Source organism: Arvicola amphibius, chromosome 1 (genome assembly GCF_903992535.2).
Source record: "Arvicola amphibius chromosome 1, mArvAmp1.2, whole genome shotgun sequence".
Classification (NCBI taxonomy): Eukaryota; Metazoa; Chordata; class Mammalia; order Rodentia; family Cricetidae; genus Arvicola; species Arvicola amphibius.
In genome coordinates, this window is record NC_052047.1 from 188,139,526 (window position 1) to 188,156,675 (window position 17,150).

Here is a 17,150-nt window from a genome sequence, read left to right on the forward strand (position 1 = left end):
TAGGCTTTTAAAGTGTTCTCCCAGCGAACCATGAACCCAGCCACCTTCTAAAATTATTTAAGACAGGTCCTCAATGAGTCATCTAGGATGTCCTGTACTCACTACGCAGCCTAAGTTGACCCTGAACTTGTGACCCTCTATCTCAGCTTCCCAAGGGCTGGTCCTTTCAGATTCACGCCACTACCCCAGCTGTCCTGTGTGCCGACTTCAGAGCACCTTGTTCTTGCTCTGACCTGGTCGTCCTTTCAGTTAAAAGGCTCCAAACACAAAGAAATATACAGAGATGAAAACGTTCATTACCTAGATTGATTGGCCTGTACTGGTGTGAAAGCATTCAGAATCATGCTGTGTTCCATCAAGATGTGCACTTATTACATCTGATCAAGAAGGAAGGGAAGAGACAGAAAGGCATAAAGGAAGGGAGGGAGGGAGGGAGGGAGAGAGGGGAAGAAGAGGACAGGCGTCCCCTGGTTATAAAGGAATCAAGCTTTCAGAAATGTTTAATGAACTAAAGTAATTTTCCTTCCGAGTAAAATTTTACAGGCATTAAATGTTCTCACTCCACCGACTGTGCTCACAGGCAGGGATGTCTTAGTGATTTATGAATTTGCAGATTATGCATTATCCTTTCAGAGGACAGGAATCCCCCGGGGCTTCCTGCCTGCCTTCCTCAGCTGAGCTCACTGGATTGGCCAGGTGAGAGCAATGGCTCTGATCTGCAGCCTCCTCTATTTCCAGCAGTCTCCGGAGCAATGGGCATCGTTTAAAGAAGGAGTTTAAGGGTTCTGGAATCTGAATTGTCTCCCGCTAAATAAGGTGTGTCATTACCCTTTGGTCTGTCCAGCAAATGGCATCTTCAGGCCAGCATGCAAGCCCCTTCCATAGACAGAGCATGGGACAAAGGAATATAGTAAGTTTACACATGGAAAAGGTGAAAAGGATTCTTGGTGCAAAGAGGCTACAGTTTCTGAGCTGGGTGTTTTCTCTCATACAGAGTGTGGTATGTGAAAGGGATGGGGCTTTCCCCATCACTACAAACCCCTCTGGCAGCCTTGCATAGGGCCTGGGCTCCTTAGTTCCAGCACAGAGAATCCTGGAAGGCAGCAGATAAAGGAAGCTCTAAATTGCACGCTGGTAGGAACTGTTTCTTAATCACTTTCTCTCACACAGAGTCTGACAGAGGGCAGGAACAGATGAAGGAAGGATGAGAAACAAGGACACTAGTTGCTGGTGCTAAGAATCCAGCTTGCTTGAGCATCTGGGAACATCAGGAGACACGAGCAGTCTGAAAATGAGGAGAGCAGATGTGGACGGGCAACCAAGAGAGTACCAAGAGCAGACATGCCCCTCGTTTCTCTCTTAGCAGACAGGTTTCCGTGCATGTGTGCTTCTTCATTGCAGTGGACTTTATATGCAGTAGTCAGCTACCCTTCCCCTTTTATAAAACTTTCCTTCACTCACAGGGGCCACAGCGGGTTAGGAATATTCTCTTCTTGATCTTCCAGTGCCTTCCATGCCTGACCTCAGTCTCTGAGGAGGACTCCTGCGCATAGCACCAACATGCTTGGCCTCTGTTTCACAGCCTGTGAAGTCTGCCTCTTTCTCAGCTGTTTGTCACTTCTGGGACGGTTCCCTCTGTCCCATTCTCTGTTCTGTTTCCCTGTTATTGGTTAAAAAGGGAGACTTGAAGTAGGCGAGCAAGAAAGCAAGTAGACGCCATCGAGATATATTCCGGTTCTCATTGTATATTAAGGCCGGCATTTATAGCCCTTCCAACCTTGGAGGCTTTGCTAATTACATTTTGTGGATGTAATCGCCTCCTCTTATTCCCATACTTCTCTCCTATGTTTATCATCTCACCTCTTTTTTTATTGTCATCATTTTTAATCTAGCAAAAGGACCTTGCGTGGTACATGCTATGTGTGAGACTATGTGCTTGGTCCTGGGGGTGCAAGATGGAGTGAACTGAGATTTTTTTGACCTCTGTAAGGTCACAGTCTTATAGAGAAGATGCGTATATACTGAAGTCACGCTGACCCTAACAGAACTGTGAGGGAATAGAGGAATCGAATGATAGTCTAGGGATGTCAAGTGCCACTTTAGAGAGAGCTTATATGTGCCAATGTCTTCATCTATATGAACGTCTCTGCTATATTTAGACACACTTACATACACATGAGTCTCCTTCATATTCTATGTGTGCATCCGGATGCATACAGTTTATGAGAAGGGAGAGGTGCTATTTATTCATGAATTATTCCAGTTTATTTTCTTTTATCCGGGTGTCTAGAGGCCTACATGGATTTTAGCCAGTTACTTGACTTGCCAAAGTATGCAAGGAACCTTGTCTCCTAGCAGTTTGTCTAGTTATGTTCTCTGCACACACCTGTTTCTTGTTTTTTATGCCAAGAGCAAAGAAAACCAAAGATATTGTTACCCCCAGGCCTTGAACTCTGGTTCTCTTTGATTTCTAGAATGTAACTGGTGTCTTTACATTTCTTCCAAAAGGTGCTTAGTAAACATTTATGGAATTTATGGAGTTCAAGAATGGGTGATAAATCTCTGAGGGTATAGGGATGTTTATCTGCTCTCTCTCACTCTCTCTCTCTCTCTCCCTCTCCCTCTCCCTCTCCCTCTCCCTCTCTCTCTCTCTCCAACCTTGTACATTAGCCTTGTAACATTTACCACATGAAGGAACAAGATGTCTGAGCGGAGCTAGCAAGGCTGATTCAGGCCAGGTGGGACCAGGCCTCTGGCTAGCTGAGGGACAGGAATTGTTTGTTCCACTCTGGATGTCTCTTTACCTGTAAACAGAGATAGAATGCCTGCCCTGCCCACAAAGCTTTGCTGAGAATACCACAGAGTAGTAAAATTCATTTAATACTTGATCCCTGCTTTTCCCTACTTGTCTTTAACCACAGTGGCCATTCCTCTAGAGCAATCCCTCGAGGCATTGCTGTGGATCTGTAGTCCATTGGGTGCATGAATCCTGCGTGTTTCCAGGCACACATCGCTCTTTCTCTGTGGTCTGAGTGCTTGCTCAGCAGTCTGACCTGTTAGGTGGTTTGCTGTGTTGATGCTCAGTCCTTCCCTGGCCATTTTCTCTTTCCCAGAGGCTGCTTGCAAGGCTCTGAGTGATAAGAGATGCCAGGGATGTGAAGGTCTGTTCCTTTTGCTCTTAATTTTGCTTTCTCAGTGCAGATGTTAATAAGCCTGAAGGTTCCACCATCGTCCTCTCTCCATAGCTTTGTTGGTGTTCATCTGTGCTGGACTCCAGGGGAAAGAAGGAAGCTTCTCACCCTTGATCTCATGTTTTGACTTTTCACTGGAGGACACTGGTGTGACTAGTCCCTGCTTGAACTACTAAGTTACATCCATCCAAGTTAAAAGAAAGCGTGCATGCCCAGATCAGGGTCCAGCTGTGGTAGAATGGGTGGCAGTATCACAGCACAGAGCTGAGAGAAGGCTTGTGTGCAATAGAGTCTTCCTCAGAGTTTGAACCTCTGGATGTCCCAGGGAGCTCTCTGGACACTGCCTAGGTTCTACTGTATCAAACTTTCTGGCAGTGGATCCAACAAATATGTATTTACCAAGCTCCACTTGCACCATACATGACCTTTGGCTTCAGTATTACGTATGGAATGCAAAGAGCACCTTGGAGCACTCAGTCAAGTCCAGTTATTGTAAAGTATCCCCCACTTCATGTCCTTTGGGTAGGTTGAACACCATTCCTGGCTGAAGTCTGAATTTCCACCAAAACATCAATATTTGTTGTTGGCTCAGCAGCTCTTACTGAATAAGAAGCTTCAGGTGCTGAGCCTGGTTCTGAAGAGGATACAGGAATCAAGCATCCACCTTCAACTTGTTCATGGTCTATCTATCTGAGAGGGCAACTCATGTAATACCCAAGAACTGGTGAGATCATGTTAACCGGAAAATAACATGACTCACTTGGAAACAAAAACGTCAGAGGAGAGAAAACTAATAGACTAGCCTTAGAGGCTAGTTAAGGAAGCTGGCTCTGGTCTGTTTCCAGAGCAACAGACATAAAGGTTCAGAGCAATGAGAGCGTAGTCAGGGAGGCGAGAAAGGGACCGAGAAAGCTGAGATGGGAGTATGGCTGACCAAGCTGCAAGACCTCAGGCAGACTAGACAGAGGAGAGCAGAGGACAGAGTTTGGAAAACTATAAAATGAGAGCATGTGTGGGGTACACCGTGGAGAACCTCAAAATGCCAGTGTCAAGGGTCTGGGTTTCCTGCTTTTATAGACAGGGTCAGTAAAGGATTCTAATCAAGGAAGTAGATAAGCTAAGAGGACAAGTAGAAATCACCCACAAGAGAAGGGGACATAAAATGGTGACAGGATGTGTTAGTTGGGACCCTCCAGTAAGCAGACCCAAAGCTGAGATCTGATGAGAGGAACTCATTAGGGAAAATGCCTGTGGACAAAAGCGGACTAGTTCTGGGAGAGACGCGGTGGTGACTCCTGGATCGTGCAGCATTATCTATTCCTCACAGGGAATAGACAGGTCAGGACAGCACAGGCAAGGCTAGCTGGGGCTACCATGCAGTTCTGAGTAAAGTCCAGAGCCTTTTAGGGGCCTGCCAAATGAGTGTCACTAGTCAGAGGAGTCCCATGTCACTGAGAAAGGAGTATGTGTGGTGTCCGTACTGCACTTAGTCATTGACAGAAGTAGCCTTGTGGGGATATAGACCTGGCAAGCAGGGTGCAGTGCCCTTTGCAGCACCTTCAGTCAACAGTGCCCCTGTCTCTGGAGGAAGGGCCGCTTGTCTGGCCATGATGGTGTAGGAAAGTGAGGTGATCTGCTTCTTCCTGCAGACCTCAACATGGCCGCTCTGACTCATCCCCGGTTACACTGGGGAATTCTGCTTCCAGACTATGTCACCAGTGCCCACAGCTGTTCACGCTTTTCCATCGTGGCTTTGAGGATGTCTGCATGGGTAAAAGAAGGTTAACAGAAAGGACGGAAGATGCTGGTGTGTGTGTGTGTGTGTGTGTGTGTGTGTGTGTTCAACAGAAAGAAATTCTCTGGCTCACTGCAGCACATCGATTGGAGAGAAAAGGGTTAAATCCTGATGCTTCCTTAATCTAGGGATTTAACAAAGAAGAAACTAGCTATGAGTGAGAAGGACCAGGGTCACCGAGTGGCCCTGGAGTACATGTATTGTCACTGAGTGTAGGTTGCATGCCCCTTGCTCTTGTGGTACAGTAATGCATCAGGTGGCTCGGGAGAGTTTCCGGTTTTACACATCCCTGCTTCTTCCACAACAGAACATCACCTGTGAGAATCCCTCGGCCTCCAGCGATAGCTCCACAGAGAAATTGGATGTCCCAAGTCAACCTTGCATGGACTCCTTTTAGCCTACCATAGACCGTGGTCTCACTCCTTTAATTTCTTTCTACTTTACATAGAAGAAACGGAGATAGGGCTGATTGACCTCATGGAGTGCTGGATGAGAATAAATCTCCAGGCGAGCACTTTGTTGTGAGATAAATGCCATAAAATGTTCAATATAATGGCTGATTATTTTTCTTTAATCTTAAACGGATACCTAGAATGGGAAAGCCCCATCCCGGAAGAAGAAATTAATTATCTCCGAGAGAGTTTAATGGCTGCTGTGCAAATGAGTTGGAGGGAGTTAAACCGTGGAATGGGAAGGAGAAGAGAAAAGTGAAATGAGATGTGTATTAAATTTAGATAAGCACAATTATACACAACTGGCTATGTGTATCGCCCACCTGCATGCTGCTGCATGTGGTAAAGTCGGTGCACTTGGCACCCTTGTGGCCAGAAGGCTGTGTTCAAGCTGCTCCCCAGATACATGGCGGGGCAGGCATGGGGCTGTCTGAGACTCAGCTTCTCAGCTGGAGACACGGAGAGGGCACAGGGACAGATCAGGAAGCCCAGAGCCAGTTCTGGTCATGCACTAATCACAACTCACACGACTCTAGCTCGCGGTCTCCTAACTTCAGCTGGAGTCAGGATGACAGTCGCAGAGTCTGGCAAAATCCCCTGACCTGCTTACTCTGACATGGGGGCAGTTGCCACACGATCAGTGGCGGCAGGCGGTAGCGGGACACTAGGGACGGAGCCTGCTGCCATTCAGGTATTTGTGTCTGATGAAAACACAAAATCTCTTTGAACTCCTTCTGTAGATGGAAAGAGTCAACCCAGTTCCCTCTTAGTTCTTTTAGATCCCGTTCTGTACATCAGAGTCATCTTGAGATCAGATACAAGGTGGCAGGGAGTGTCTCTGATCTGGGTGGCCTTGGTAGTGAACCATGCCAACTGGCGTGGGCTTGACCTTGCAGAAGGACCGATGTGGAGAGACCACTGTTAGTGCCCAATTAATTCCTGTTGGCATTCCTGTTGGCGTGCTTTATTTCAGATGCAAGGCACTGCCAGGATTAAAATAAATGCTACCAGTTACTGGGGTGCACCGCATTAATAATTCCTTCCCCCTTGCTTGATCCTATAATACTCCTCAAACTCAGCGGATAAATACTAAGCCCTCCCAGAGGGTGATACTAGTCGCCATGTATACTGCCGCACAAACTAAAGTCAGCTTCCTTTTCCCCCTTTGTCCCTCTTCTCCGCCCTCGCCCCTACCCCTTGCAGGTTATACTGATCCTGACGAAGCTCTATGACTTCAACCTGGGGAGTGTGACTGAGAGTTCCCTGTGGAGGTAAGTGGATTAGACCATCTTAAAGCTGTCCTGCATGGTTTGGCTGGGGAGAAAATGTAAGCCAGACAACCGAGAAGCATGTTTCAGAGGGAATAGAGGAATTATACCTCAGGAGCGGAAAGCTGTGTGTGGGAAGAGGGCCTGACGCTCCTTAGGACTTGCCTGTTGTCCATCTGCCTTGGGACTTTGTTGCTTCTGCAGGCCGGCAGGGTCTGCTAGGGGCTGGTTGGAGATGGAGGAGGAGGATTCCTTAATAAGCAGAGGCTCTTGGTTATGGGACTGCTGCTGGAGCAAGCGGTTGTTGCTCTGGGTACAGATCTGGTCCAGGGGCATCACTGGTACTTGGAAGATGCTGCAGTTTTCAAGGAGCCTTGATTATGTAGACAGAACAGAGTGATAGCTGCATGGTGTTTTTTATGGTGCCTACTCGATTTTGCCTTTGTGAACCCTTTTTTTCCCATAGAATTATGATGATTTTATTTTGTATTATATAATGAAATATTATTGATGTAGGTGTGTCTTCTATCTGATGATTTCATTGGATAATTAATAAAGAAACTGCCTGGCCCATCTGATAGACTGGCCCTTAGGTGGGTGGAGTAGACAGAACAGGAAGAAGGAAGTGAGGTAGATGGCTCAGTCAGATGCTACGCCTCTCCTCTCTGAGGCAGATTGCCATACTTCTCCTAAGAGAGAGAGATGCGATGGAGCCAGCCACCAGGTCAGACATGCTGAATCTTTGCCTGTAAGACACCATTTGTGGTGTTACAAAGATTATTAGATATGAGTTAGTCAAGATGTGAGTAAGAGGCTGGAAATAATGGGCCAGGCAGTATTTAAAAGAATACAATTTGTGTGATGTTATTTCGAGGTATAAGCTAGCCGGTGGCCGGGAGCCGGGCAGCGGGAACGCAGCCCGTCAGCTCCTCACTACATATTATAATGGGCAAAAAGGACAATATCTCAGCAACGTATTTGAAAACGTATTTTTTCAGCTTCAAAAGTTTATTTGTTTATTTTTATTTTAAAAGGAGTTAAACTATTAGGCCCCAGAAACTTCTGTGAATTGGCTGCACTGTACTTCTTGTACCTTGGAGGGTAGGAAGGCATCTTGATGACAGTCTTGGGGTACAAGGGTCATGGTGGAGAAGGGTCAACTTGGAAAAGAGAGCTCTGATTTAGCTGTGATGCTGGGAGTTCTTCTGGACGGGGAACACCTGTGTGCAAACCTGTTGCAGAATATTTGTGGACACAGCAAAGATGTGTCTCTGCCTAAGGTACCTTCCTATTGGTTAAATAAAGAGTTGAATGGCCAATAGCAAGGCAGGAGAGGATAGGTGGGATTTCTGGGGGGAGAGAGAGGAAGAGGAGGAGGAATCTAGGTATGCAGATTTCACCAGAGACTGAAGAATTCAGAGATATGGTACAGAACAGAGTAACCAAGCCGTGTGGCAAAATGTGGATTAAAAGAGACAGGTTCATTTAAGTTATAAGAGCTAGTTGAAATAAAGTGGCTAAACTAAGGCCAAGCTGGTCATTATTTGTGTGCTGGTGGTCCAAAGATGAAAGCTTGGCATGCAAACTCTTAGGCCTTCGAGTTCCACACCTTGCACACTCACAAGCACACTGGCATGTGCTGATACTGGGCAATAGCAAGTGTCACCAGCAGCTGCGGCTTGGTACCTTGTGCTAGCGCTTACTGCTGCAGGCTGGTGGGCTGGTGCGTTTCCTTTCGTTTTCTCTACCACACATCCACACTGGGGAGGATACTTCCACTAAAGGCCACTTACCTGGTTGTAGCACCACCCACCGCCGTGACCTGAGGGTTTCCTGGATCTTGTTTCAAGGAGCCTGGAGTATGAGATGCTTCATTATCTGGCCTGCCTGCTTGTTGAGGGCTAGTCAGAGTGGATCTCACTGAAAAGGGTGTCAGCTAAATTAAAGTTTGGGGGCTAACTTATCAGATAGTGGAGGTCTGCATCCTTTTGTATAGGTGGTCTCGTACCTATTTTACTGTTCAGTAAAAGTCGGTGGAGGTATAAGCTCTCCCCACCTCCAGCAGATGAGAGCTGGGCAGATTCCACTCACGCAGTATTGCCTGAGAATTGAAGCTCTTCCTAAAGCCCCCAAAAAGAGATGTTGCATGATACCATAAGCCTCACTCCTGTGTAGTCGGTTTGGTCCAATCACGAAAGCAACCAGTAAATCCTGGCCTTATGTTTAGGAACACCTGTGCCTGACAGTTTGTGTTTTAGAAAAGGTTTGGCTAGTTCCAAGGATGGGCCAGGCAAATCCAGAGAACGTGGCCCAGTTGCTTAATGACACAGCCTCTGAAGCCTTCAAGTCTTCCCTGAGGTGGGAGCTGCTCAGCTCTTCAGTGGATGCAATATACAAGCAAGTCACTCCAGGCACGCTGCCATCCGACTGCTGGAGTTTAAGTGTGGGTTTGTGTGCCGAGAGAACCCTGGAACTCACCTTTGGACACTTTACTTAGCCTCTGTGTCTTAGTTTCCTGCAGCTGTCACAACAAGTGACCCTGCGTGGATGGCTTAGAGCAGGAGACACTTACTCTCTCCGTTTTGTAGTTTGGAAGCCTGAATTCAGGGTAGTGTTAGGTCTTCACTTCACCCTGGAGGCTTTAGGGAGTAAAATTTCACCTCTATCCATGTTTGGAAGCTGCTCCCGGACCTCATGATTGTGTTTCTCCCATCTTGCCTTTATCTTCACCGGATATTCTCCTGTATCAGTGCCCCCTTCCTACCCCTGACCTTGGCTTTGTGGTTAGAAAAGGCCCTCACTTGGATAATCCAGGGTCATTTTATTTCAAGATATATAGTGGCACTAACAAAGATTCTTCTGTAAAACGCAGTCTTTTGGTAGAGTGTAAGGATCAGGATGGGGTACATGAGTTGTCATAGTCCATCATTCAATACCACCCCAACCGCTGAGACCCAGTTTCCCCCTCATAGGAGCTGAGGACAGTACAGAACACACGTGTGAACTTGGTATGCTTGTGGTTCCCCAGTCACAAGCACCACGCAGTTCCCTGGAGTGTCTATGCTCAACTCCTTTCTGGTTTAGAATCCCAAGGGTCAGGGAGCCCCTCCTTCCATTTCATCTCTGCTTCCAGGTCCCCTCATCTGTGAGTCCTTTCCCTAGAATTTCCCATTTCATTGCCTGCCCGACCTTCTCCTTCCCAGTACTTAATCACTATTTGGCATGTTAAATATTTACTTATTGATTTATTTATTGCCTACAGACAACCACTAATGTCTAAGCTTTAGAGAGAGAAAGGCTGTTTATTTTTTTTCATTTTCAGTTAGTGCTGTGCCCCCAGCACCTAGAGGAGAATCTGGCACTCATGAGGTGCTTAATATGTTTGCTCAATGAATGAATTAGTGAGCGACTTGTAAGGATTAACTGATAAATGCAAAAACCACTTAGGACAGTAACTGGTGTAGGAAGCACTTAACTTTGTTGTAATTATTCATGATTATTAGAACCCTGTGTGTTTGTATAGGGTTTTCATCTCATTATTGGCTTTTCATTTAGGGATCCATTGCTGTAGGAGCTTGTGAGGGAACTCCTAGGCCATCAAGGGGCATGTACGTTCAGTATCCTCTAGTAATTAGTAGTAACTGAGGAGGAAGGCAGGAACTAAGGAGAGAGGAGCATGACCCTGATTGTTGTCCCTTGGGCTCTCTGCGAGGAATCAGAATATCGATGACTACCTTGTTGAAGATAATTTTTTTATGGGCCAGCTTCTCTGGGCTGTTCTATAGGTGAGGCAGGAGCCAAAGAAGAGGCAAAGAGGCAGATGGGAGGGCATGGGGACCCAGGGAGTTGACTGAAGAGGCACAGTCCCGCTTTGGTTCCTCCGGTGTAGTTAACAGAAATCATATTCCATATGGTGTGACATTTTGAGGACTTATAGAGATTTATGAGCTTTTGCCAGTGGATAAATGTCAGATAAGGATGTATTTTTGTGTTAGGTTTCAGGACTTTCGCATGTTGATAAAACTCACCTTGGAAGTTCAGCACTAGAATGTGAATGAAAAGACACCTCTCCTAAATTGTGTAGGCTTCTGCAGGCGCGTTTGCTGGGGCCACTGGGAGGCTTCTAACTCTGCTGTCTTCTCCATTCGTCTCTAAGCTTATCTCTCATTTTCTTTTCCTGTATTGATAACGATGATAGACTTTACAGTTTGAGCCTAGAGTGCTCTGATTTACCTCCCTAACAGAGTGGAAAGGGAAAAAGAAACTAAATTACCCATGTACCCTTTCAGCCTCCTGCTTTGGCTTACTGTGCTTAACCATGCTGAAACCGAATTTGGTGATTTTCTGTGCGACAGGAAAGCACCAAAGCAGCATCTGTCTTGACAAGATGACACCCTCCTGCCAGACTTCACTGCGATGGGATTGTTTGCCCCCACTGGGTTAATAATTCAGAGGCCCTCTACTTCTAAATAAACAAAGAGATTGAAAGCATCACATTGACATCTGTTCCCGTGTCCTTGTGGTATTCCTTCTGCAGTTCTTAGGTCTTGTTAAGCTGGAGGTGGCCGTAGCTTTTCTGCACTAACACGAGGGTGGCTGTGTAAAGTTGCCATTTAATGGAAGCGTCTGATGATCTCAGTCAAAGGACACAGCACATATTAGAGTTCAAATGAAAAGAATTGATGAATCAGATTGGCTTTTTGAGGACACAGTGCCCCCCCCCCCCCGAAAAATCTGGGTTAGGACACTGAGATTAGGTGCTTCCCTGTTCTATGGTATGGCATTTCCACTTCAATATTTTTGACCTAAGTGAAACTTCCACTAGAGACAACTGTATTATTCCTGTTTTTCTCACAATTGTGATTTTTCTGTAGAAGCTTTCTTCTGGTTATTGGGTTATGGGTACTCAGAGAGTTTACATGAATTTGTAGTTATCTAGGCATAAAAGAGCCAAGAATAAATAAGTAAATATCCCAAAAAGACATTTGGTGGACATTTGATATTCCTCTTTCTTTTCTCTTTCTTTATTTCCACTACCACCTTGATGAATGGGAGATATTATCTTCATAGAAAAGCTACTAGGCTCCAGGTTTTCTTTCTGGATGTGCCTTATGGGTACCCAGAGCAATGAGGGTTCCTGGTTAGAATGCTTATGGAGAAGGCTGGTTATCAAGCACATCCTACTGAAGACCCTTCCAACCCTGGGTTGGGCGTTCCTTCTCTGCTCATGGTCAGCTTTGCATCCTTAAATTTCACTGATGATTTGTCCTCAGACTATGAGCTTCTCTGCTAACGAACATGTGCCTTAGGTGTACATAAATATTTAAATTGCATCTCACAAAGGCTTAGCTATCCAAATGGAGCTTCCAGGAGCCTCTAGCCAAACCTCACTGCAGCGCCTCCTCGCTACCCCTTTCTTTGTATTGAGTTGTCTTATCCTCTTGCCTCTTGGGTATCTGTGGCTTTCATCTGCTTCCCAAGCAGTTGTCTGAACCATTTATTTCCTCTCTAATTGTTCTGTCAGTGACCTTTCTCAGGGATGCTGCTTTTTAAATATAAAATGGAGACCTTTTGGATTTATTAATTTTCTGTTTGCCAAGAAAACCCTGACGATAATTGCTAAGGCTTCCCAGAAGTTATTAGTTTACAAATTTTAATGACACTCATGATTTATTTATATGCTTCCCTCCTTCTACAAATGCTCACCCCAATTCCTTAGTGGAATTCCTGCTGAATCTTGGTGAATTAATGGAAACAAAACTGAAGATTGGAATGACATATTTTTTTCTCTTGACTGTTAATTAAAAGCTTTCTGCCCTATTCGTTAGGCTCTTCACATGTGAGCTTCCAAAGATGAGGCTGATGTGGGAAGGATGTAAAATCCTCTCTATAGAATTGGGACCGTCTCCTGTTTGCTTGCAGTGGTGATGAATTTGAAGAAACATCCTGAATGGGTCACAGACCATTCAACTGAACAGGTACTAATTGATCATCCACTGTGTAAGCAGCCCCAAGCACATCACTGGGAGATGCAAATCAGATGCTATGTTTTCTATCCTCAAGGAATGTTTAGTTTGGTTAAATGATACCATACTTGTACATAGGAAACGGAAGCAGGTAGGTGCAAGGATATGTGTGCATACATGACATATAGCGCCTTCCTCAGTGAGTGGCTCTGCTCTAGAAACACAAGTTTTACCCAGCCCTTTCCACATAATGTAGAACAGTTATAGGGATGGATTGGAGAAGTGATTGGATGACATATATAATTAAATATATATATATTGCTATATTTAATTAAAAAGTGTATTTATGTGTTTGTGTGATGTGCGTATATATTCATATATGGACATATGTATGTGGGTGGGTGTGCTCACCCCTGCAGACTCCTATGGAGACTAGAAGTTGATGTTATAGTGTCTTCTTTGTTTTTGCACCTTAGTTTTTGAGACAACAATCCCTTACTGAATCTAGAACTTGCTTTTGGGCAAGACTGGCTAGGCAGTGAGGGCCTGAGATATGACTACTTCTGTCCTGCAATGATAGGCCCACACCTCTATGGCAGACTTTCACATATGTGTCCTGAGGATCTTTAATTCTATTCTATTATTTTATTTTACGGAGCCATCTCTCCAGCCTCTTAAAATTTTAAGTTAGTATACACAGAGATGCCTTCCATTATGGAACTGGCATCTATGGCACAGACTTAGTTCTGTTCGTCCCTGCTTTCCTTGTCTTTTCTGGTCCCCTTCCTTCCTGCAAATCCACCTCTATTCTTATTTTATGATCATTGTGTTTCTTTACCTTCTCGTCCCACGGAGATTTCTCCCTCCATCTCATAGTCCCCTTTCTACCTTCTTGACCTACATGGATATCCCCACATCCACCCCCCACACATATATACACATATATACATACATACACATTTAAGTCTGGATTCACATAGGAAAAAAAGAGGCAGTATTGGTCTTTATGTGTTTGGCTTATTTCATTTGTCATAATGATCTTCATCAATTTTCCTGCAAATGTCATGATGTCAGATTACTTTATGGCTGACTATAATTCCAATATGAACATATCCCACATTTTAAATTCATTCATAGTATCTGTTACAATATCTAGACTGGTTCTTTCTCTTAGCTGTCAAGAAGAGCGGCAAACATGCATGTGTAGTATCTCTGTAGTATGTCGACTTACGGTCCTTCAGGTATGTGCCCAGAAGTGTTTGGTAGAGTTACATTGTAGTTCTGCATTAGTGTGTTCGAGGGACTTCCAGACTGACTTCCACAGCGGCTGCACCAGTTTGCATTCTCCCCAGCTGTGTAGAAGGGCTTTGCACTCCCCGCTAGAAGCTTCCACATTCACTGGAACTATTTTCCTGTTTCCCACATTCACGGGAACTATTTTCATGTTGAATAAAATTTAAACTTATTGGTCCAGTAGGGATTGAACATCTCTAGAGAAAAAAAAAATCCATTCCTTTTTGTCAGTAGAGGAGCAGAACCAGAATTTTCAATGGATACAAAATTTGGGGATTCTTAGATTACTTTTGTAAAATATACATAGAAAACAGCAGCAGGCCAATAGCTAGCTATTTGCCATTAGCTTATGCAATTCTTGTATATATTTTAAAATATCTTTAGGTAGCTTATAATACCTCACATAATATAAATGCTATAGAAATAAATAAATACTATAACAAGGGTTATGTTTTATAATCTAGGAAATAATGGCAATAACAGGCTTGATACTTACTCAACTTATACATAGATTTTGTTAGTTATTTTTGTTCTGTGGTTGGGTTAAACCTTGGATGGAAACCTGCAGAGGAAGGACTTTATTTCCCATAGCTTTTTCTAGAACTACTTGAAACTTAATGTAGAACTTGAAGTTAATACATAGATGGACTTAATGTAAAACTCTGGCAATCAGATCAATACCTGATGACATGGTTATTATTTGTTCATATGCTCTAAGCCCAGAAGCTTCCTCTAAGGTCCAGATGGCAATTGTGCTGCTATCTTTAAGAGAAAAGCTTCAGACTCCCAGAGACATAATGCCTGGAAATGATGCACTGATAGAGAGAGGATCACTTGAAAGAGATTTTCTGAGCCTTCTTTAGGTACTTGACTGTTTTGGACAAGCAGTAAAGGCCGCTGTATTTCTTGATTTGGATATGGCCGATGGCGGTAGCATTCGTGATGATGGTGATGACAGTGATCGTGATGGTCTTGGGTGTAAGATGCAAGGAATAATTTCCTGTTCCCTCAAAAAATCTCTTTTAGGGATTTATTTATTTATTTATTTATTTGATGCAACTTTTTGGGGAAGTTACATTTACTGAAGTGATTTGCTACTCCCCATGTAAGTAATGCGGGAGGCAGAGAGGGACCATGCACTATTCTCTAATGTGTAGAACATGTTTAGAAAATGAAGGCTCCTGGACCATTCATGGGATTCCAGTTTTGCAAGCGTGACTTATGCTCTGACATTTGTAATGTAAAGTTCCCCTCATTCATTCTGATCTCCAGGTAAGGTTGGGAGCTGCTGAGCTCTAAGGAAGTGGGGGTTCAAAGCCTGTCTCAGCCTCTAGGCAGTACTCACATCATTCTTCTGTTTCCTCGTAAGCAAGGGTGGTCTCTTTCAACTCTAAGTCTACAGACACTGCATCTTGGGCTATCCAGCATTAGGCACAAACAAATTTTATGATGCTCATTAGATCCTTTCCTGAGCTAGCAACATTAGTCCAGTGTGCAGCCACGCTCACCCTCCTTAAGACTCCTGGTGGTTAAGTTTTAATCTGTGTGTCAACAGCCTAACACACCCTGCTCACTCATGGGCCATATCCAGTTGGCAAGCACTAGCCAGAACACTTATCCAAACTGCTTAGCTTGGATTCATTAAACAAAGAGGCCACCATTCAATGCATGGAAGTGTTTGCTCTAAACTGCAGAACAGAGAAGCTCATTCTGAGTCTTAGATCATCAGACATTTTACTTTACTGGGGAATTGACACCCAAGAACACCGAGAAGGCAGATCTGGTTTATGGGTTTAATGTTATTCCATTTATTATGAGAAAAAAGCACCTTTTAATGGCCTGGTCTGTTTTCTTCCATTGGGCAGGACCCTGGCATGCATAAATCTTGATCTTTGCCCCTTGGCTAAAAGAACGTATGGCCAGAGTCTGTTGATTGTTATTTTATGCTGTCTTCCCTTCCCCTGAGTACAGTGCCGGTTTATCACGACCACAAATAAGCCCAGCATTTGAGAAGGGGTGTGGAGTTGTTATCACTTTCCCCAGCCAGAGCTCCCTCATTTTCTCAGCAGTAGATTCATTAGCCTTCTAATGAAGTTAATAAGTGAACAGACCAGACAGTCCCTTCTAAAACAATATTTATAAATGGATACCTCTCCCTAGTCTCTAAGGTAGGCTTTCATGTATGTCCCTGCCAGATGTCCACATGTGTAAAGCTATGATAGGTGGGCTCTTGGAAAGTGGTTTGAAGCCAAAAATGGGGAAAAAGTTCAATTTTCAGAGAGCTTATCTATTTTCAAATTTATAGGAGTGTAGACTTTACACACACCATTCCTGCTTATATATAACGACTATAAAGATTAGTCAAGCTTTCATTGTTAACTTTCCGTCGTTTGGTGGCCAATTACTTTATTGGACATTGACATTTTGTGCCATTAAAAGGCTTCTGGCAGCTCCACCATACAGATCACTGCCCCAGACACACTAAATTGATGAGAAGGTCCCCACTCTGTCACATGCCAGTGAGATTTTTTTTTATAGGAATCGCTAAGCTTTCAAGGGAAGCATTTCATATCTTTCTGCTTCTTCCAAGCATAACGTCCAAGTTCAAGCTAAAGCTAAGTCTTAAAATGCAATACAATCATATTTTAAAATGTTCTCCTTTTTCACATGTTCCATCAGTCCCATTCCAACTGGACTTGGTGATCTCCCGTTAATTCTGTCCCACCGTCTCAATGGGTGAACGCACCCCTCATGGTCCTGACTTCCTTGCTCATGATCTCCCTTCTTTTGCTCCTCATCAGGCCCTTGGGAGCTCAGTCTGGTGCTCCAATGTGGGGCTCTGTCTCTATCTCCATCCATCGCCAGGTGAAGGTTCTATGGTGATATGCAAGATATTCATGAGTATGTTAGTTTGGTTGCTCACCTTCTGGACCTGGGGGAGTTGGAAGGACCTTGGACTTAACATAGTGAAGGGAACCCTGATGGCTCTTTGGCCTGGAGAGGGAGGGAGTGGAGGTATGGGTGGAAGGAAGGGGAGGGAAGGGGGAGGAGGAGGGGAGGAGATTGAAATTTTTAATAAAAAATGAGGAAAAAAAGAATTAAAGACAGGAAAAAATGTTCTCCTTTCGAATGGATCCCTCAAATTTGAAAATCTGTGGTTGCCGCACACATGGATGCATGGCTCT

The 17,150-nt window shown here is 44.4% G+C and overlaps 1 protein-coding gene across 1 annotated transcript in view; it reads left to right on the forward strand.

Annotated features, from left to right (window-relative positions):
* Window positions 1-17,150, forward strand: part of Sorcs3 (sortilin related VPS10 domain containing receptor 3) — a 628,415-nt gene that overhangs the window by 187,639 nt on the left and 423,626 nt on the right. Inside the window, exon 2 of the mRNA XM_038331480.1 lies at window positions 6,642-6,709. Coding sequence (XP_038187408.1) covers window positions 6,642-6,709 — 68 coding nt within the window. The remainder of the gene's footprint in view (window positions 1-6,641; window positions 6,710-17,150) is intronic.